This window comes from Camelina sativa, chromosome 10 (assembly GCF_030686135.1).
Source record: "Camelina sativa cultivar CO46 ecotype springtype chromosome 10, ASM3068613v1".
In the NCBI taxonomy this organism is placed as follows: domain Eukaryota; kingdom Viridiplantae; phylum Streptophyta; class Magnoliopsida; order Brassicales; family Brassicaceae; genus Camelina; species Camelina sativa.
Window position 1 is genome coordinate 22,658,683 of NC_141889.1, and position 20,797 is coordinate 22,679,479.

The following is a 20,797-nucleotide window of genomic DNA, read 5'->3' on the forward strand; positions in this document are numbered from 1 at the left end:
TGAAGCTCCAAGGTCGCACAAACAGTTCTTGAAGATCCAAAGTCCTATCGAACACGGCAAGGTGAGAGAGCCAGGATCTCCCAATTTTTCCTCAATTCGCAGCTCAAGATCCAGACACACTCCACTTCTGAGAATCTCAAACCCAATTTCCTTGACAGCAATTTCCTCCTGAAGCACGTGTGGTGGCAAAATTTTAGGTGGTGGAGCTTTACGCTTAGCCATTCACTCTGCAAGCGCCTCCAGCTCTATGTCAAATGCAGAGTTGAACCTTTCCTCTAACTCCCCTCCTGCTGTTGCAGGTGGTTGAGGCTGATCTCGCTTCTCAACATCTACTCGATGCATCATCCGATCACCACCATCGTGTATGTCATCGGGTTCCACTTTGGGTTGTTCTTCAGTTTTTGATTCTCGAACCAGTGCTCGATCATAAACTCGATCAGTCTCCTCGGGTGAAGACTCGGGTTCATACTGGAATATATAGTACTTGGCCTCATTTTTCATTGGGTGTTCCACATCCTCCCCATCTTGATCGTCACTGTCCCCAGTGAGGTAGTCCTCATAGTCATCATCAAGGAAGATGGCTTGAGCAGTGGCATAATCCTTGGGGTTTTGAACAGCTTTACCTAGGAGTTGGTTAATCTTTGGAGCTGGTTGGTTGTTGTGGTTGCGTTCCAGGTATCTAACCTTAGTGTTGAGTGATTCGTATTTGGCATTAAGATCATTGTATCCTGAGTCGATCTTGTTGCTCATCTCTGCGAACCGTTTCGCGATGTCCATAGATGTTGTAGCCTGATTCTGAATCATTTGCTGAATGAGGCCGCGCAACTCGGGTTCTTGTGATTGGTTCTGCGGACCTTGTTGTTGTTGGAATCCAGGTGGTTGGTTGTAGGTTCCAAAATACTGCTGCTTAGGTGCATAACCTTGGTTGTACTGGACAAAAGGCTTATGTTGGACCGGGTTCCCTTGAACTGCAGATGGGTAAGTTTGGTCTTGAGGTTTGGCAACATTCGGGTTCCGATAAGACAGATTCGGATTCGGCTTGAAGTTTTTCTACCCTCTGTTGTAACCTCCTTGGTTGTTGATGTAGTTAACATCCTCTATCTGTATAGTCCCCCCATCTTGTTGTAGAAACTGCTCTTCCTCTGATAGGGCATGAACATGCTGCTGCTGGTTGAGGAGCTTGTCGAGCTTGTCAATGAGGGCTTTCATGTCCCTCTTGTACTTGGCATCTTCCTCTCCTATAGATCGCACAGAGCGATCATATTCCTCATTGTAGTTGCCATCAGATTGAGCCAAGTTCTCCACTAGGTCCCAACCTTCATCGACATCCGTGTTGAGGAAGTTACCATGACTTGCGGTGTCCAGCAACATCCGTATCTTGGGGACCACTCCTCTGTAAAGTGTGCTCAGCAATGAAGCATTGCTGAAGCTGTGATGTGGACATCGGGTAGTGTATCCCTTGAAACGTTCCCAAGCTTCACTGAATGTTTCATTGTTCTTCTGAACAAAGCCGGAAATTTCATTTCTCAGCCTTGCGGTTCTGGAGTTGGAGAAGAATTTGGCCAGGAATGCCTTCTTGCACGCTTCCCAAGTGGTGACAGACTCCTTAGGGAGCGATTTCTCCTAGATGTGTGCTTTGTCTCCCAAAGAGAATGGGAAAAGCCTGAGCTTGAATCCATCTTCACTGACTCCATTGATCTTAGTGAAGCTACAGAGCCTATCAAATTCATCCAGATGATCCAATGGGTCCTCCATTGGCAATCCATGAAACTTATTACTCTGTATCATCTGGATGAGACTACTCTTAATCTCAAAATTGTTGTTCTGCACAGCTGGTGGCACAATGCCATTCCTTTGAGTGTTAGTAGTTGGAGCATCTCCTGCTCCGATATTGGTCCTTGCTTGAGGAGCTGGTGGACCGTTCTGACTATTCATCATCTCCTCAATGATTGCTGGTTCTGGTTGAACTTGTTGTTGTCTGAGGAGCCTAGGTCTGTCGATGCTGTCGATGAAAGGACTCAGGTTCTGGCTACCTCTGGATCGTGTTTTCATGCACAGGTAGTTGTCCGAGTGTGTACACGAGGATCAACTCGATCCAGGTGATCGAGTGACGGGTCGGGTGGGTGCTCGGGTTGTACCTGAGATTCAAAACAAACGATGAGAAAGCAAACAAGTCAGTATCCGGACCAAATATAAACAAAAGAACTTGATCTAGCAAGTGCTGAAATCCTAAAGGTAGCAAAATGAAATCAACCAAATGGCAACGACGCCAAATTGATAGTTGAGTTTTCACCCAGGGTATTAATTCCCTATGCAGTTGTAGTACAAAGGGTTATCAATCCAAATGGTTGTCTATTGCTAGCAGGAAAGATATAATCAGGACAATACAAGTCAAGCCAAGCAGATAGGGTTTTTGTTCTAACAGTCCTAAAATAAATAAAAGAAAGGAATATAAACAAAGAAACCACACGACCTAAGCACTCCATGCAAGCAGTCGAGTACATTCGAGTGGGAGGATCGAGTAAGCAAATGAGATATGAACAGCTCGAGGTATTACTCGATGCAGGTTATCGTGTACCTGATCGGGTAAGTGGTCGAGTAAGCAAAGAAAATGTAAACAAATAAAATACAAAAGCTCCTAAGGATGGGGTAATCGAATCCTAAGTATTCTAGACCAGTACATATGCCTTACATGCCTCAATCAATTATTTCCTAGACAATGAATCTCTAAAACTTTGTCACCACACTCTCGCACTAGCAACAATCAACCTTGATCACTTACCACACTCTCGCACTAGCAATATGAACAAGGAGGCATTAAGAACGATTCATTATTGTCAGTAAACTCAAACTCATCTAATCCCTTACTTAGAGTCAAGTAAACCTCTATCACTGGCTAATTCACGCATCTCATCTACACCTCTCGGTTGCTGAACGCCCTAGATCTAATATCAACCTCTCGGTCTGTTGACAGCATTAAGAACACAAACCTAGAAGGAAATCTATCAATCATTTACAATCAAACTAAGGCATCCTAACCGATCAAGAACACAAAATCATCTATCCCATCCCTAGAAACTTTACTACACTACTCGGACATGATTACAAGGAACAAAATAACGAAAATGAATGAAACTTGCATTGTATTAAAAGATAGAGTAGAGTAGAAAGAGTACAAGATAGAAATCTAAGAAACCTATAAAAACTATGAAATAAAAATGCAAAACGAAAAGGAAAATGTTTGAGTCGCTCAGTTCTCTCAGAGAAGCTCTCGCTCTCTGGTTTGAGGGTCTGCGGCGTGCTCCTTTGCGAGCTAGGAGAGGAGGGGGTTTCTATATGGAAACCCTTTTGACCTAGCTTCCCAGACCTGCCCGATGGTCTACTCGATGGGGTACAAGAGGGTGAAGTCGGATTACTCCTCGGGTGGATCTTCGGGTTGTTCATCATGCTCTCGGATCCTCCTCGATCGTGTTGGGGTTCAAACTTGTTCTTGCAGCTTGATGGCTCCTTCGGGTACATGCTCGGATTGTCCATGGTTTTCCCCATTTTTGGCTCTTTAGCACATGTTTTCATCCAAAATAAGCAAATGCATAAATGAAACACCCTAAATATTCTAAAAGTGAATTCCTACAGTTAATGACCTAAAAATGCTAAGTTAGAGGTATGAACAATGCAAAATATGGACAAAAAAAAGATGCTAAAAACATATAAATTAGAGAGTTATCAATAAACTAGAGAACCAGCAATCCTAACAACATTCTAGGACTCAACTCTAGCAACCTAGCAACGCCAAACAACAATCAATCAAGTCCATAGAACATCTTCCTCTGCATTGCCTTCATTCCACGATCACACTTTGCCTCTACCTGCACCACAAACACAAATTGAGATGCATGAGTATTTGATAAATACTCACTGAGGCAATCCTCCCATCTACTGGGCTATACACACAAGCAATAAGATCTCTCATGCCACAAACAACAACAATAAAACTAACCAGGAACATGAACAAGTGACCCGACACGATCCGGTTACTGTCAGAAGAGTGTCGACCGATACCAGAAGGTGGCGACCGACACTAGATATCTGGTGATGACCAACACCACTTGGGTGTCGACTGACACCTGCTCGACACCCCCGAAACCCTAACGGTGTCGACCGACACCTCCACATGGTGTCGACCGACACCTCCACATGGTGTCGACCGACACTCGATAAGTTCCCGTGCCGTCCTCGCGTTGGTGTCGACCAACACCACTGTCGAGCAGTGATTTCATTCGAACAGAACCTCCGAATCTCGCCTCCAAACTTCTCCTCTTCGTCCCACACAATCCCAGGAACGAATCCAAGCATCAGGAGCTACGAAAAACTCACAAACAACCAAAAACAAACAAGGAAGTATTCAAGGAAGTATCTCATGAAAGCCACGTGTCTCTTTGAGTTTGTGCAGCTTGAATAAGGAATAACTATTCAAGGAAGTATCTCATGAAAGCCACGTGTCACATAGAAAAAATATGATGACGAATTGTCATGGCACATTTCATTCAAAACGTTGGCGACTGATTTTGTTATTCAAGCCTCATGACCCCAAATAGGTATATATTTTCTAGTTTTTAAAATATTAATTTCATAAATAATGGCTTTCCCTCTTTAGGACTCTCAATTAGGTAGTGAATCTAGTTATATAGGTAGTATTTTAAATGATAATTATTTTTGTTATGGCTCTAGCTCGATATATATACGTGTTTTCACAAAAGCTCCTTCATCATCTTCATTGTTTTTGATTATATGTTTTGAAATATAACATGGTGAGACCGATAATTACTGATCATGTATTTTTTTTTAAATTCTCTATCAACCTTCAGGTTAGATTTCTCACCTTTTGTAATCTTACCTTATTTTTATTTATGTTTTGCATAACGTTTGTTATCCATGTTAATTATGCTAATATTCTCATCTTAAACTATTTTGTTCTGTTTTAGGGTGTGCCGCCACATGGTGTCGTACATGAGCAAATGAATCCACCTGCTAATGTTGATGTGAAGGAAATAAAAGCTTCGATTGATATAGACCAAATTCAGCAGGTATGTTAGTTGACGTTTTGAATTATATTACTTGAGAACAAACAATATGATGCAACTCAAAGTTAGATATCTTGTTTGTTTCTTGCATAAAAAAAAAAATCTTTACAATCAAACCACCGATTATTTTATTGAGTTTTTTTAATCACCGGCGGTTTGATTGCAAAGGTTTTTCTTTTAAATGCAAGAAACAAACAAGATATTAAACTTTGAGTTGCATCATATTATTTGTTCTCAAGTAATACCAATTAAAACATCAACTCATATACCTGCTTAATTTGGTCTATATAAATCGGAGCTTTCATTTCCTTCACATCAACATTAGCAGGTGGATTCATTTGCTCATGTACGACACCATGTGGCGAGACACCCTAAAACAGAACATAATTGTTTAAGAATAGAATATTAGCATAATTAACATGGATAACAAACATTATGCAAAACATAAACAAAAATTTGGTTGATTTTATAAGGTAAGAATACAAAAGGTGAGAAATCTAACCTGATGGTAGACAAAGTATTTTTTTTAAAATACATGATCATCAATGATCGGTCTCACCATGTTGTATTTCAAAACATATAATAAGAAAAATGAAAATGATGAAGGAATTTTTGTGAAAAACACGTATATATATCGAGCTAGAGCCATAACAAACAATAATTATCATTTAAAAGACTACCAATAAAACTAGATTCACTACCTAATTGAGAGTACTAAAGAGAGAAAGCAATTATTTATGAAATTAATATTTTGAAAATTAGAAAATATATACCTATTTTGGGTCATGAGGCTTGAATAAAAAATTCAGTCGCCAACGTTTTCCATGAAATGTGCCATGACAATTGGCCATCATATTTTTTCTATGTGGCACGTGGCTTTCATGAGATACTTCCTTGACTAGTTAATCCTTATTCAAGCTGCACAAACTCAAAGAGATATACATTTACCAAAGTTGTAGAATTAACGTTCCAATAATTTTTTTCCTCTGTACGATTCTTAATACAAGTATTCAATCTAGTTATATTAGCATTCTCTTAAATGATAAGTATTGTTCGTTATTTACTCTAGCCCTTTATATATATATATATATATATACGTGTTTTTTACCACCACTATCTTCATTCCCTTCGTCATTTCTATTTTTTCATTATATGTTGTGAAGTATGATAAAGTGAGACCAATTCTTACAACCTCAACCACAACTTCATATCCATCTATGGAAGAATCTTGTGTGACGATGGAACCTCATATGCTTATAACTCATAACGTGATATTAGTGTTTATAAACTTATATCCTCAACCCATCCTCATGTTTTATTGTAAAACTAGGCAAGTTAGTCACCAATTTCACAAAAAATATCAATGTTCACTAGTTCCTTAAATAAAAGTTATTTTCTAACTATAATTTTATATGAAAATAAAATATAGATGATCTTGTCCCTTTACTCTTTTCAACTTATCTCTTCAACCACCATTTTCTTCATGATTAGAGCATGAAGAAGAAAGTAGTGATTGTTCCAATTGATATACAAGTGTACCAAACAAAAACCTTTGTTCGTTTCCATTGTATACAACAAGGCACATCATATTGAAGAGACTAGTCATGTTAAAAATACAAAGCCAGGATTAGTTATAACACGTTCAAAATGTTCACAAGCTAATAACTTAAGTTAGATCTAATGATGACATGTATTTGCTCATATTTTCTCGCTCCACTAAAGAAAAACTAAACAAATGAGTTAAGAGTGATAAACAAAAGTAAAATCAAACTATAACCAATGATATCTTGTAAAACGTGTTTTTTGAAAGCATATATAAGAAAAATAATTAATATTAAGTTTTCTAGCCCAAAAAATTGTAAAACACATTCCTCAGTTTGGCCTAGTAGATGCTACCTTTCAACCACTAAAAAGTCAAAACCTTCTGATAACAAAATAAATTCTTCATCCAAAGCAAAAACTACCCAAAATGATGTTTTATATACCTGATAAAGCCTCCTCGACCGTTGCCTCTCCTTTATTATCGTGATTTTATATTGTCCAAATTCTATTTATCATTTCTGCTATCTCCACTTTCTAAAAAAAATTAAATCACCTCCTGTCAAAAACAAAGCATGCACATTTTATAAACTGTCATAAGGGCATTAATTTGAAAGTTAACACACTAGAATCACACTGTTGATGAAAAAAATAAATGGTTCACATTTTTATTAAAGTAGCAAAATTATCATATAATTATGTTATTTATCTTTCATTTGAAACTGCAACGAAAGTCTAATAACATCCTCTAACAAAATGTGGTATGCAATCATCTAATTTTTCTGAAGGACTTCAATGATTTACTTGACACCTATGTGAACACACAAAATAATATTCCATGACTCAATACTTCCCAGTGTTGATATAAATGGTTTTTCATTAAGTCCAAAATTTTCTGAATACGTAAACAAAGTACCCACCTATCCTCCAAATTTTGTCAAACTACCCACATAATATATTAATGCATTTGGATCGACAAAGCAAATAAAATCGACCATGAGATCTTTTTTAAAAAAGTAAACATGAATTGATATAATCAAATTGAGTAAGAGTATTGAATAACACATTTTAAATAATATTTTGTTGAGAAATAAGTTTTAAACATACAGAGAAACTGAAATCACATTCAATAGTATCCAAAATTCAAAGCTTTCATACAATAAAACCAATAGTGCATAATGTTAGATCCATGTACAAATATATTGTTAGATCTATATGCCTTACTACTCATATAACAAAATCAATCTTAATATTTGGAAAACAAATCAAAATAGAACATGAATTTACATACTCAAATACCAAACTTTGAATTAAAAAGGTTGATACTTTGATTAGTCCTCAATTGCAAGAAAATTATACATATACTTCAAATCTTATCAGTTATTGAATAAGAAACATTTACCTTTTTTGGAATTTCTCTTGGATGACTCAGAAACAAGAAAACAGGAAGAGCTAAGAGATTAATGTATATATGAGAGTGGTTGGGTCAAATAGTGTTAGAGCGTTGCGTATAGATTACATGAGACAATGAAAACAGGAAGAACTTAGAGATCAAATTTCTTGAGAGATATATTTGTTCTGGACATGAGCAATTATACTTTTGTTGGATATTTATACAAGACTATTAGTCTCTTGTTCATTAGACAAAAGAAGATTAAAAACCGATTAATTAGGCTTTTAAGAAAAAAGAATCTCTTAATTAAAGGAAAGATATCTTTGCACTTTGAGAATAACTTTTAAGTGATGTTGTATACAATCACATTAAACATTAGTCTCTCTCTCATTAGTCAAAAGAAGATAAGAAATCAATTAGTTGGGCAATTAAAGGAAATATATCTTTACAATTTGAATATAAATTTAAGTGATGTTGTATGCAATCAAATTAAACATGTCTCTCTCTCATAAGTCAAAATGAGATTAAAAAAATCCATTAATTAGTCTTCTCAAAGTAATATGATTTTTTTTTTTTTTACTATGTGTATTTTCCCGTGTTATGCATGTATCTTACAAAAAATATCTTTACACTATGAATTGTTGTTTATGAAATTATATGATTTTTTAAAAAAACATATTTACTTCAATGAAATGATAAAATAATCTGATCTTCCATATTTCTGTTCATTGCCTTGTAACAAAGATTTATGGGATCTTTTGTTGCACAAGAGTTTGTCTTTTGTCTTTATCGAAACAACCCGACCAATTTTTTTGTTTTTAATTATAATATTAAACTAGTGATCTTATACTTACTAGCAAGCCAACCATATTCAAACCAAACAACAGAACTAACGAAACATTAAACCAATAAATTAAATAACAAGACAAATAATTCAATAATAATTCCATAATAACTAAACCAATGAATCACTCCAACATAAACCATAGAATCAGCAACCAGAACCCACATTCTAAGGGCTCAACTCTAGCAACCTAACAGTAGCTAGACAACAACTGATCGAGCCACTAGAACATCCTCCTCTTCATTGCCTTGAATTCACGATCACACTTTGCCTTTACCTGCACCACAAACAACAATTGAGGTGCATGAGTATTGTCATGAACACTCAGTGAGGCAATCATCCCATCTACTGGGCTATACACACAAGAAACTAAGAATCTAATGTTTATCAAACAACAAACAAACACACACAAACTAGGAAAATAGGTATCAGCCGCCTACTGAAAGGGGTGGTGTCGCCTGATACCCGCCTGGTGTCGACCGACACCGGCCTAGTGTTGACCATGGTGTCGACCGACAGTACCTCTAAATGTCGATTAACACTTCTCCGTTGTGTCGACCTATGACAACCCGTCCCGTGGACCCCACTAGTCCCCGTTAGCCGTCCCAACAGACCCCAAGCTGGCCCTGCAGGGCATCGATCCTAACCCCTCACTGTGGATATCCCACTAACAACCTAGCAACAATCAACCACAGCGGATAACAAAACAATTCCATTAAACCAATAAGAATTCCAACAATAACAATCCAATAACTAACAATGCAATAATCCAGAACCAACAAGGGAATAACCAAGTTCCAACATCCTACAATGCTCTATCAACTCAACACTAGCAACCTAACAATAGCTAGACCACAATCAATCAAGCCTCTAGAACATCCTTCTCCTCATCGCCTTGATTCCACGATCACACTTTGCCTTTACCTGCACCACAAACACATATCGAGATGCATGAGTATTATTAAAACACTCAGTGAGGCCGTCCTCCCATCTACTGGACTATACACACAAGCAACTGAGATTCTATTGTTAAGTTGAGCCAAGAAACACAATCAACACATCAAACAAAGCAAAACTCATATTCGGTTAAGAGTGGTGTCGACCGACACCAGGTTGGTGTCGATCGACACTAGCACAACATGGTGTCGACCGACACCACACTGGTGTCGATCGACACTGCCTCTGTAGACGCGAAATGCACGAATCCGAACGTCGATCCTCCGTTTCAAATCACCACGAAACCGTCCCAAATTCTCCCAATCGCCTCAGGAACCTATGGGAAACACGAAAACAACAACCCAACCAAGCAAACAGCACAAATAGACAAGGAACAACCAAAAAAAAGAGATCTCAGGCTTAGATCAACCATGATCAAGCACTCACCTCTTTTGCAGGAAGATTTGATTGACAAACGGTTGAAACAACACCTTAGGAAGCTTCTCCTTCGTTCCCAACAACAGCTCTCCCTTCTACAGCTACAGATCTCGCCAAAAACCACCAAAAACAAGCCAAGATCTCAAAAACCACAAATTCTCTCCTTTCTCTCTTTTTCCTCTGCAAACAGCGATGACAACACCTTTTAAAACCCTTAACTTTTCGCTTCCCCTCTTATATACTCGGTTTAGGTAACTAAACCAAACAAACCAAACCAAAAATTGCGAATTAAAACAAAACCCGACGAACCCAGAAATAGCGGTGTCGATCGACACACCAACAAGGATTCGTCCTCGAATCCCGCAGAACCGTCCATCCATCAAGGACCTCCGTGCCACTGTCAACACGGCCCGCACGTCCTCCGACCGGACTGCACACTGTCAGCCAAGGTTTCGCGTGCGACTGTCGCAACAGCCCGCACACCTTCGACTGAACCCCAAGGTCTCCCTCTAGCCAATATACTCACATCAAAGACGCTATTTGCTCACAACTACGTGCTTCCCCCGTCCATGGTCGCAACCAACAAATCATGCCGGCTCGCTATCAGGCCAACCACCTTAAGCTACGACATTTAGGAAGTCACTCACACACACTCCCCCCACCCTCAGGTCGCAACCCTCGAGATGTACCGGCTTAATGCCGAGCCGCGGCTCACAGCTACAGTATCCGCGGCTCACTTCCTTTTTGTGGAAACTTCTTATTTATGGACACTTTCCAAAAATAGAAACCCGAGCTATTTCTTTTTTTCCCATGACAACAACCGTCAAACATACAGAAAAACATTCATCTTATTAATCTCGAAAATGTCATAATCGTTACAACCTCAGCGAATATACATAAGAAAAATAAGATACAACAATTCAAGCCATCAACCGGCATCCCGAGCACCACCTCATCTTGGTACTTAGTCGCACAACCAACCACCCCTAAGCGACCAAGTATTAAGAGAGATGGGCTGGAATACTCCGTACCCGCTCCAGCCATGGACTACCACTTGGACCCGGCTAGACAAGCTCAAGTCGCGGCCTGCTTCTCAAACCACTTCTTAAACCTTGCCTTCAACCTTGCCTCGGGCTCCCAAGTTTGCTCCTCTACACCATCACAGTCCCACAGGACTCTCATCAGAGGAATCTTCTTCTTCCGAAGTTCCTTGACTCTCCACACGAGCACCCTTAAAGGTCTCGCCTCCAAGGTCATGTTGGGCTGAAAATCCTCAGGAATCTTAGCAAACAACCGATCACCCTCGTGAAGACACTTCCTCAGCATCGACATATGAAAAACCTTGTGGAACGCACGCATAACCTCAAGCAACTCCAGCCGGTATGCCACTGGTCCCACCCGCTTAACCACTCTGAACAAACCCATGTACCTCAGACTTAACTTAGTCTCTGTCAATGACCTATTCGGACCCCGCAACATGGCCATCTTGAGATACACTCTATCACCAACCTGAAACTCAAGATCCTTCCTTCTCTTATCAGCATAGCTCTTCTGCCGATCCTGAGCCTCCTTCATGTTCAGTCTTAGAACCCAAATCTTCTCTGAGGTGTCCTGAACAAAATCCGCACCATAAATGCTCCTCTCCCCCAACTGAGTCCAGCATAACGGTGTACGACACGACCTCCCATACAATGCCTCATAAGGAGCCATCCCAATACTCGCCTGGTAGCTGTTATTGTAAGCAAACTCTACCAGACTCAAATGATCTGCCCAATGACCTCCCCAATCCAACACGCACATCCTCAGTAAATCCTCCAAAATTTGGATCGTCCTCTCCGACTGACCGTCCGTCTAAGGATGGTATGTTGTACTCATATGCACCTTCGTGCCCATCTCTGCCTGAAATGCCCTCCAGAACACCGAAGTGAACTTAGAATCTCTATCAGACACAATACTAGCAGGCACACCATGCAATCTGACTATCTCCCTCAGGTACTTCTTGGCCAAAACTGCTGCTCCATCAGTTTTCTTGATGGCCAGAAAATGCGCAGACTTAGTCAAATGGTCCACAATGACCCAAATCGCATCAAACGTCCTCGATACAGGCAATCCCACCACGAAGTCCATCGTGATCATATCCCACTTCCACTCTGGAATGGGCAAACTCTGCAATAATCCACCGAGAACCTGATGTTCCGCCTTCACTAGCTGGCAAGTGTCACACTTCGCAACCCAATCGGCTACGTCCTTCTTCATCCCGACCCAGTGATAATACCGCTTGAGGTCCCGGTAAATTTTGGTCGCCCCTGGATGAATAGAGAAATTGCTTGAATGAGCCTCTTTCAGTATCTCCTGCCTCAGGTCCTCACCCTTCGGCACACAGACCCGACCATGCACAAGGATAGTCCCATTAGCAGAGACCTGATACTCCGAACCCGCAGCCTTAGAGGCATTCACCAGCCCCTCATCACTCTCCTGAGCTAACCGCACTCTGCTCAACAAATTCGCTCGATCAGCTGCGTCCAAACCCAAAGGTTCCTGTGAGATAGCAAACAATCTCAATGCACTAATCTCACCTACCAATGCCTCCATATCCTGCTCCTGAGCCGAAGCCGCCCGCTTCCGACTCAAGGCATCTGCAACCAGGTTAGCCTTACCAGGATGGTAGGCTATGTCCAGATCATAATCCGCTACTAACTCCATCCAACGCCTCTGCCTCAAATTCAGCTCAGGTTGAGTGAAAATGTACTTCAAACTCTTGTGATCTGTAAATACATGTACCTTCCCGCCATACAGATAAGACCTCCAAATCTTCGGAGCAAAAATCACTGCTGCCATGAAATCCCAAACATCGACAGCAAAAGCACAGTGAACCCTAGACCTAGAACCGTAAGGGCTCTGATACCAAAATGAAACAACCCTTCCCGTTTTATTTATTTTTTATTTATTTTTTTAATAATGATAATTTACTAGTGGTCCCCTACCCACTAAAAACCTAGCAACAATCAACCACAGCGGATAACAAAACAATTCCATTAAACCAATAAGAATTCCAACAATAACAATCCAATAACTAACAATCCAATAACCCAGAACCAACAAGGGAATAACTAAGTCCCAACATCCTACAATGTTCTATCAACTCAACACTAGCAACCTAACAATAGCTAGAGAACAACCAATCGAGTCCCTAGAACATCCTCCTCTTCATTGCCTTGATTCCACGATCACACTTTGCCTTTACCTGCACCATAAACACATATTGAGATGCATGAGTATTATTAAAAACACTCAGTGAGACCATCCTCCCATCTATTGGACTATACACACAAGAAACTACGATTCTATTGTTAAGTTGAGCCAAGAAACACAATCAACACATCAAACAAAGCAAAACTCATATTCGGTTAAGAGTGGTGTCGACCGACACCAGGTTGATGTCGATCGACACTATCACAACATGGTGTCGATCAACACTGCCTCTGCAGACGCGAACTACACGAATCTGAAAGTCGATCCTCCGTTTCAAATCACCACGAAACCGTCCCAAACTCTCCCAATCGCCTCAGGAACCTATGGGAAACACGAAAACAACAACCCAAGCAAGCAAACACCACAAATAGACAAGGAACAACCAAACAAAAGAGATCTCAGGCTTAGATCAGCCATGGTCAAGCACTCACCTCTTTTGCCGGAAGATTTGATTGAGAAACGGTTGAAACAACACCTTAGGAAGCTTCTCCTTCGTTCCCAACAACAGCTCTCCCTTCTACAGCTACAGATCTCGCCAAAAACCACCAAAAACAAGCCAAAATCTCAAAAATCACAAGTTCTCTCCTTTCTCTCTTTTTCCTCTGCAAACGGCGACGACAACGCCTTCTAAAGCCCATAACTTGTTGCTTCCCCTCTTATATACTCGGTTTAGGTAACTAAACCAAACAACCCAAACCAAAAATTGCGAATTAAAACCAAACCCGACGAACCCAGAAATAGTTGTGTCGATCGACACACACCCGGTGTCGGTCGACACTCACTCTAAAAAACCAAAAACTGGTTCGCGGATGTTACAGGTTGTCATATAAAAAAACTGAAACGACCAACCCATTTTTTTTTAATAAATAAATAATAATAATAAATATACTACAACTAGTGGTCCCATACCCACTAGGCTCCTAACCACAATCACAACCAACAGCGGAAATAACCAATACCAATATCCAATAAATATCCAATAATAAACCAATATTATAAGATAAACAATATCCAGAAGTTAACCTTAGAAAACATAGAACCAACAATCTAGCAATGTTTCTAATAACCCAACTCTAGCAACCTAGCAATGTCAGACAACAACCAATTGAGTCCCTAGAACATCCTCCTCTTCATTGCCTTGATTCCACGATCACACTTTGCCTTTACCTGCACCACAAACACATATTGAGATGCATGAGTATTATTAAAAACACTCAGTGAGGCCATCCTCCCATCTACTGGACTATACATACAAGAAACTAAGATTCTATTGTTAAGTTGAGCCAAGAAACACAATCAACACATCAAACAAAGCAAAACTCATATTCGGTTAAGAGTGGTGTCGACCGACGCTAGCACAACATGGTGTCGACCGACACCACACTGGTGTTGATCGACACTGCCTCTGCAGACACGAACTGCACGAATCCGAAAGTCGATCCTCCGTTTCAAATCACCACGAAACCGTCCCAAAGTCTCCCAATCGCCTCAGGAACCTATGGGAAACACGAAAACAACAACCCAAGCAAGCAAACACCACAAATAGACAAGGAACAACCAAACAAAAGAGATCTCAGGCTTAGATCAGCCATGGTCAAGCACTCACCTCTTTTGCAGGAAGATTTGATTGAGAAACGGTAGAAACAACACCTTTGGAAGCTTCTCCTTCGTTCCCAACAACAGCTCTCCCTTCTACAGCTATAGATCTCGCCAAAAACCACCAAAAACAAGCCAAAATCTCAAAAACCACAAGTTCTCTCCTTTCTCTCTTTTTCCTCTGGAAACGGCGACGACAACACCTTCTAAAGCCCATAACTTGTTGCTTCCCCTCTTATATACTCGGTTTAGGTAACTAAACCAAACCAACCAAACCAAAAATTGCGAATTAAAACCAAACCCGACGAACCCAGAAATAGTTGTGTCGATCGACACACACCCGGTATCGGTCGACACTCACTCTAAAAATCCAAAAACTGGTTCGCGGATGTTACAGGTTGTCATATAAAAAAACTGAAACGACCAACATATTTTTTTTTAATAAATAAATAATAATAATAAATATACTACAACTAGTGGTCCCATACCTACTAGGTTCCTAACCACAATCACAACCAACAACGGAAATAACCAATACCAATATCCAATAAATATCCAATAATAAACCAATATTATAACATAAACAATATCCAAAAGTTAACCTTAGAAAACATAGAACCAGCAACCTAGCAATGTTTCTAATAAGCCAAGTCTAGCAACCTAGCAATGTCAGACAACAACCAATCGAGTCCCTAGAACATCCTCCTCTTCATTGCCTTGATTCCACGATCACACTTTGCCTTTACCTGCACCGCAAACAAAAATTGAGATACATAAGTATTTGATAAACACTGACTGACGCATTCCTCCCATCTACTGGGCTATACACACACGAAACAGTGATACCAATGTTCCAAACAATCAACAAACAAAACATACAAACCAGGAAAACAAACATCATCTCGCTGGAAGGGAGGTGTCGACCGACACCAGCCAAATGTCGACCGACACTGGCCTTGGTGTCGATCAACACTACCCCACAGTGTCGATCGATGCCGTTTTGCTGGTGTCGACCGACACCACTTGTTGTCGATCGACACTCCCTCTTCAACTGCGATCTGCTCGAAGCCGAGGGTCGAATCGCGCTCCAAACGTCCTCCAAATTGCCCAATACTCAAAAACCAACCCATATACAAAAAAACAACAAACAAAACAACAACAAACAAGCAAGAAGAAGGAATCAAAGGCTTAGATTAGCCATGGTCATGCACTCACCTCTTTGCAGGAAGTTTCTGAACCACAGCAACGAATCCAACCCTCCTAGCAAGCTCTTAACACCTTCCTAGCCTTAATATAGGGAACTCCAACAATTGTCTCTCGGGTTGCCACCATACAGCGCGCCCCCGGATCGTCATCCGAAGTCGATATACCAAGTATACTCTCAAGCCACAAAGTCTTAGAATATAGCAGTACTAGGAGAACCGAAGTCCCCAAGATTCGTGAGCAAACAATTCTGAACACGCCTACGTCCTATCCCTAAGCAAATGTCCTCAACAAGACCACCACCAAGGCCAAACAAATGTCCTATACATGACCGCCACAAAGGCCACTCGTCCCGAAGGACCGTCACAAAGACCACTCGTCCCAAAGATCCTCAGGAATCATAGCCAACAACTGATCATCCTCACGGAGACACTTACGCAACATAGACACATCGAAAACCTTATGGAATGCTCGCATAACCTCAGGTAACTCCAGTCTATATGCTACTGGTCCAACTAGCTCAATCACTCTGAACGGACCCATATACCTCGGACTAACCTTAGTCTCAGTCAATGACCTGTTCGGACCCCGCAACATGGCCATCTTGAGGTACACTCTATCTCCAACCTGAAACTCAAGATCTCTCCTCCTCCTATCGGCATAACTCCTCTGTCGATCCTGAGCTTCCTTCATGTTCAGCTTGAGAACCCAAATCTTCTCTGAGGTCTCCTAAACAAAATCTGCCCCGTACATGCTCCTCTCCCCCACCTGAGTCCAGCATAACGGTGTACGACACGGCCTCCCATACAAAGCCTCATAAGGAGCCATCCCAATACTCGCCTCGTAACTGTTATTGTAAGCAAACTCTACCAAGCTCAAGTGATCTGCCCAATGGCCACCCAAATCCAGCACACACATCCTCAGCAAATCCTCTAACGTCTGGATCGTCCTCTCGGACGGCCCATCTGTCTGGGGATGATAAGTTGTACTCATATGCACTGTAGTGCCCATCTATGCCTGAAATGCCCTCCAGAACACCGAAGCTAACTTAGAATCCCTATCAGACACAATGCTTGCTGGCACCCCATGAAACCTAACTATATCCATCACATACTTCTTAGCCAAGAAAATGCCAGAAAATGGCCAGAAAATGCGCCGACTTAGGCTACCGGTCCACAATGACCCAAATAGCATCAAACGTCCTGGACACTGGTAAACCTACCACAAATTCCATAGTAATCATATCCCAGTTCCACTCTGGAATGGGAAGACACTTCAGCAATCACCTGGTACACACATCACACCTCACGACCCAGCTAGCTACATCCTTCTTCATCCCGACCCAATGATAGTACATCTTGAGGTCACAGGACATCTTAGTCGCTTCTGGATGATTAGAGAACATGCTCGCATGAGCCTCTCTCAGGATCTCCTGCCTCAACTCCTCGTCCTTAGGCACAAAAATCCGCCCATATACCCAAATAGTACTATTGGCTGAGACCTGATACTCAGAATCAACAGCCTTAGAGGCATTCACAAGCCTCAAATCATTCTCCTGAGCCAACACACTCTGCTCAATAGATCCGCTCTATCAGCTGCAACCAAGCCCAAAGGCTTCTGAGAAACCGCACACAAACTCAAAGCACTAATCTCTCCTATCATAGAATCCTTATCCTGCTCCTGAGCCGAAGCTGCCTTGTTTCGAATCAGAGCATCTGCAACCAGGTTAGCCTTACCAGGGTGATAAGCTATCTCCAGATCATAATCCGCCACCAGCTCCATCCACCCCCAGCTCCATCCACCGCCTCTAACTTAACTTTAGCTCGGGCTGAGTGAATATATACTTTAGGCTCTTATGATCAGTAAACACATGTACCTTGGCACCATAAAGATAAGATCTCCAAATCTTCAGGGCAAAAACTACAACACCCATCTCCAAGTCATGAGTAGGATAGTTGTCCTCATGCTTTCGCAACTGCCGAAAAGCGTAGGCAATCACCTTCCCATGCTGCATCAACACACACACCCAAACCAACTCTGGATGCGTCTGTATAAACCACATAGGGTTCTCCCTGCTCAAGCAAAGCCAACACTGGTCCAGTATTCAACATCTCCTACATGCTTGCAAAGCCCTCCTCGCACTCCTGTGACCAAACAAAAGGAACATCCTTCCCTGTCAACTTAGTCATTCGACGTGCTATGCTCGCAAACATGTACAAACCTCTTGTAGTACCCTGCCAACCCAAGAAAACTCCTGATCTCGGTGACATTCTGCGGTCTAAGCCAATCCCTGATAGCCAGAATGTGACCTAGAAAACCCATCTCATGCTGCCAGAAACTAAACTTGCTCAACTTAACAAACACCTTTTGCTCACGCACCTTCTCCAGAACTGCTCTCAAATGCACTGCATGGTCCTCAGGAATCTTAGAGAAAACCAGGATATCGTAGATGAAAATGATGACACACACGTCCAGAAACTCCTGAAAAACGCTGTTCATCAATCTCATAAATGCTGCTGGTGCGTTAGTCAACCCAAACGACATCACCACAAACTCAAAATGCCCATACCTCATCCTGAAAGCAGTCTTCCTCACATCTGCCTCATCTATCGGGATCTGATGATAACCCGACGCTAGATCTATCTTGGAGAACCAAGTAGCACCTCTCCACTGATCTAACAACTCATCGATCCTCGGAAGAGGGTACTTGTTCTTCGTTGTGACCCGGTTGAGACCCCTATAATCAATACACAAGCGGAAACTCTCATCCTTCTTCTTAACGAATAACCCCGGCGCTCCCCATAGTGATACACTAGGACGGATGAATCCCTTGTTCAACAAATCCTCTAGCTGCTTCTTTAGCTCTCCCATATCTGCTAGAGCCATCCTGTAAGGAGCCTTAGATAACGGTGTCATCCCCGGTTCCAGTTCAATCGTAAAAGGATTAGACCGATATGGTGGTAAGCCCTGCAATGACTGGAACACATCCTCAAACTCCTCCACGGCCTGAATGGCCGAAATCAAATAAGCCTCACGGCCCTTCTCGATCATCTTCCCAGACTGAATGGCCGAAATCATGAGACTCCCCGAAGTCAGTCTAATCCCCTGGAAAACCAACTTCCCTCCTGAACGCTCAAACTCCACTCTACCCCGATGACAATCCAGGTGAACCATATGCCGATGCAACCAGTCCATCCCCAAGATAAAGTCATACAGCTCCACTAGGCTGTAAGCAAATCCGCTCTCCCACGATCTGAATATTGATACCCCTCGTTCGACCAATGACTCTCAGAGACTTGCCTCCAGCAACTCTGACAACTCCCGCACGCTCTCCGGGATCTCCCTCGATACCCACACTCTCTGTACACTCCGGGGTAATGAAGCTATTAGTAGCTCCAGAATCAAACATAACATGGGACTTAAACCCGCCCACCACCAAGGTCCCTACACAAACCTCATGTGTTGAGAACCTAACATTTTTATCACAGGCAAACATAAAATCTGAACTTACTAAGAATTCACAAAGACAAAGTACCAGAAATTATACATGTGATCGCCCCAGCACTGGTTCTACCAGTCTCTACAGTCGTAGTAACCCGTGGCGCCTGCTCAATCCATGCCACCTGCTGCCCTCCCGGCTGCACCTGCTACAACGCTGCCACTGCTACCGGCTGCAATTTGGGACACAAGGGTCTGATGTGCCCAGGCTCCCTGCAATGATAGCATACACGAACTGCTGCCGTCGGAGCACTCCTCTTGGGACAGCTAGCAATCTTGTGATCCTTGCTCCCACACCCAGAGCAACTCGGACCACCCGGCCTCTGCATAGCCTCCCACCTCCTCTTGGTTCCCTGTGCAGGCTTGCTGCCCTTGCTAGAACCTCCATGATGCTCAACCTTCTTAGGCTGAACTGCTGGACTAATCGCCATTGACTGTGACCGGATGTCCTCCTCGATCCATGTTACAGTCTCAACCAGCTCTGCACGCGTAGCATAACTCCGCCCTCTACAGTGAACCCTCAAGTCATAAGGTAGAGCCCTCAAAAACCTCCTGATCTGAGTCACCTCAGACTCCATATCCCGACCCCAATACCTCAGAAGTTGATTGAACTCCAAGTCAAGCTCCCGCACTGGCCGAGTCCCCTGATCTAGCTGAAGGAACTGAACCTCCAACCTATCTAGTGCCTTTCTGGGAAAATACTTGCGGTTGAACTCCAAGACGAAGTCAGCCCAAGACATCTCCCTCTGCACTCTCCTAGGAGCCACATAACCCCACCACAACTGAGCATCCCCAGTAAGGTTGTGACCCGCTATATCAACCCAGAACTCCTCAGGACATCTTAGAGACTGGAAGTTACGTTCCACTCTCGTCCTCCACGCATCCGCCACAATAGGATCATTACCTCCCGAAAACTGCTTGGTACCAATACGGCCCATCTCTCTTAGCATTCTGACATAACGAGAATGAACCTCTACATCCGTAGCCACTGGCTGCTGCACCTCCGCTGCCACTGGC

At 42.1% G+C, this 20,797-nt stretch overlaps 1 protein-coding gene, 1 long non-coding RNA gene and 1 other non-coding gene across 3 annotated transcripts in view; 2 read left to right on the forward strand and 1 right to left on the reverse strand.

The window, feature by feature from the left end:
- Positions 1–1,426: 1,426 nt before the first annotated feature.
- LOC147937197 (small nucleolar RNA R71) lies at positions 1,427–1,533 on the forward strand. The gene has a single exon (XR_015569697.1). It is a non-coding gene; the product is annotated as a small nucleolar RNA R71 (small nucleolar RNA).
- A 1,595-nt stretch (positions 1,534–3,128) lies between these two features.
- Positions 3,129–4,133, reverse strand: LOC147937198 (uncharacterized). The gene is made up of 2 exons (XR_015568014.1): positions 3,998–4,133; positions 3,129–3,866 (listed from the first exon to the last, which is right to left on the reverse strand). It is a non-coding gene; the product is annotated as an uncharacterized LOC147937198 (long non-coding RNA).
- A 672-nt stretch (positions 4,134–4,805) lies between these two features.
- LOC147937199 (4-coumarate--CoA ligase-like 8) overlaps positions 4,806–20,797 on the forward strand; it is a 29,468-nt gene continuing 13,476 nt past the window's right edge. The window contains exons 1-2 of the mRNA XM_087468704.1: positions 4,806–4,832; positions 4,983–5,084. Of these exons, the coding sequence (XP_087324830.1) occupies positions 4,806–4,832; positions 4,983–5,084 (129 nt within the window). The remainder of the gene's footprint in view (positions 4,833–4,982; positions 5,085–20,797) is intronic.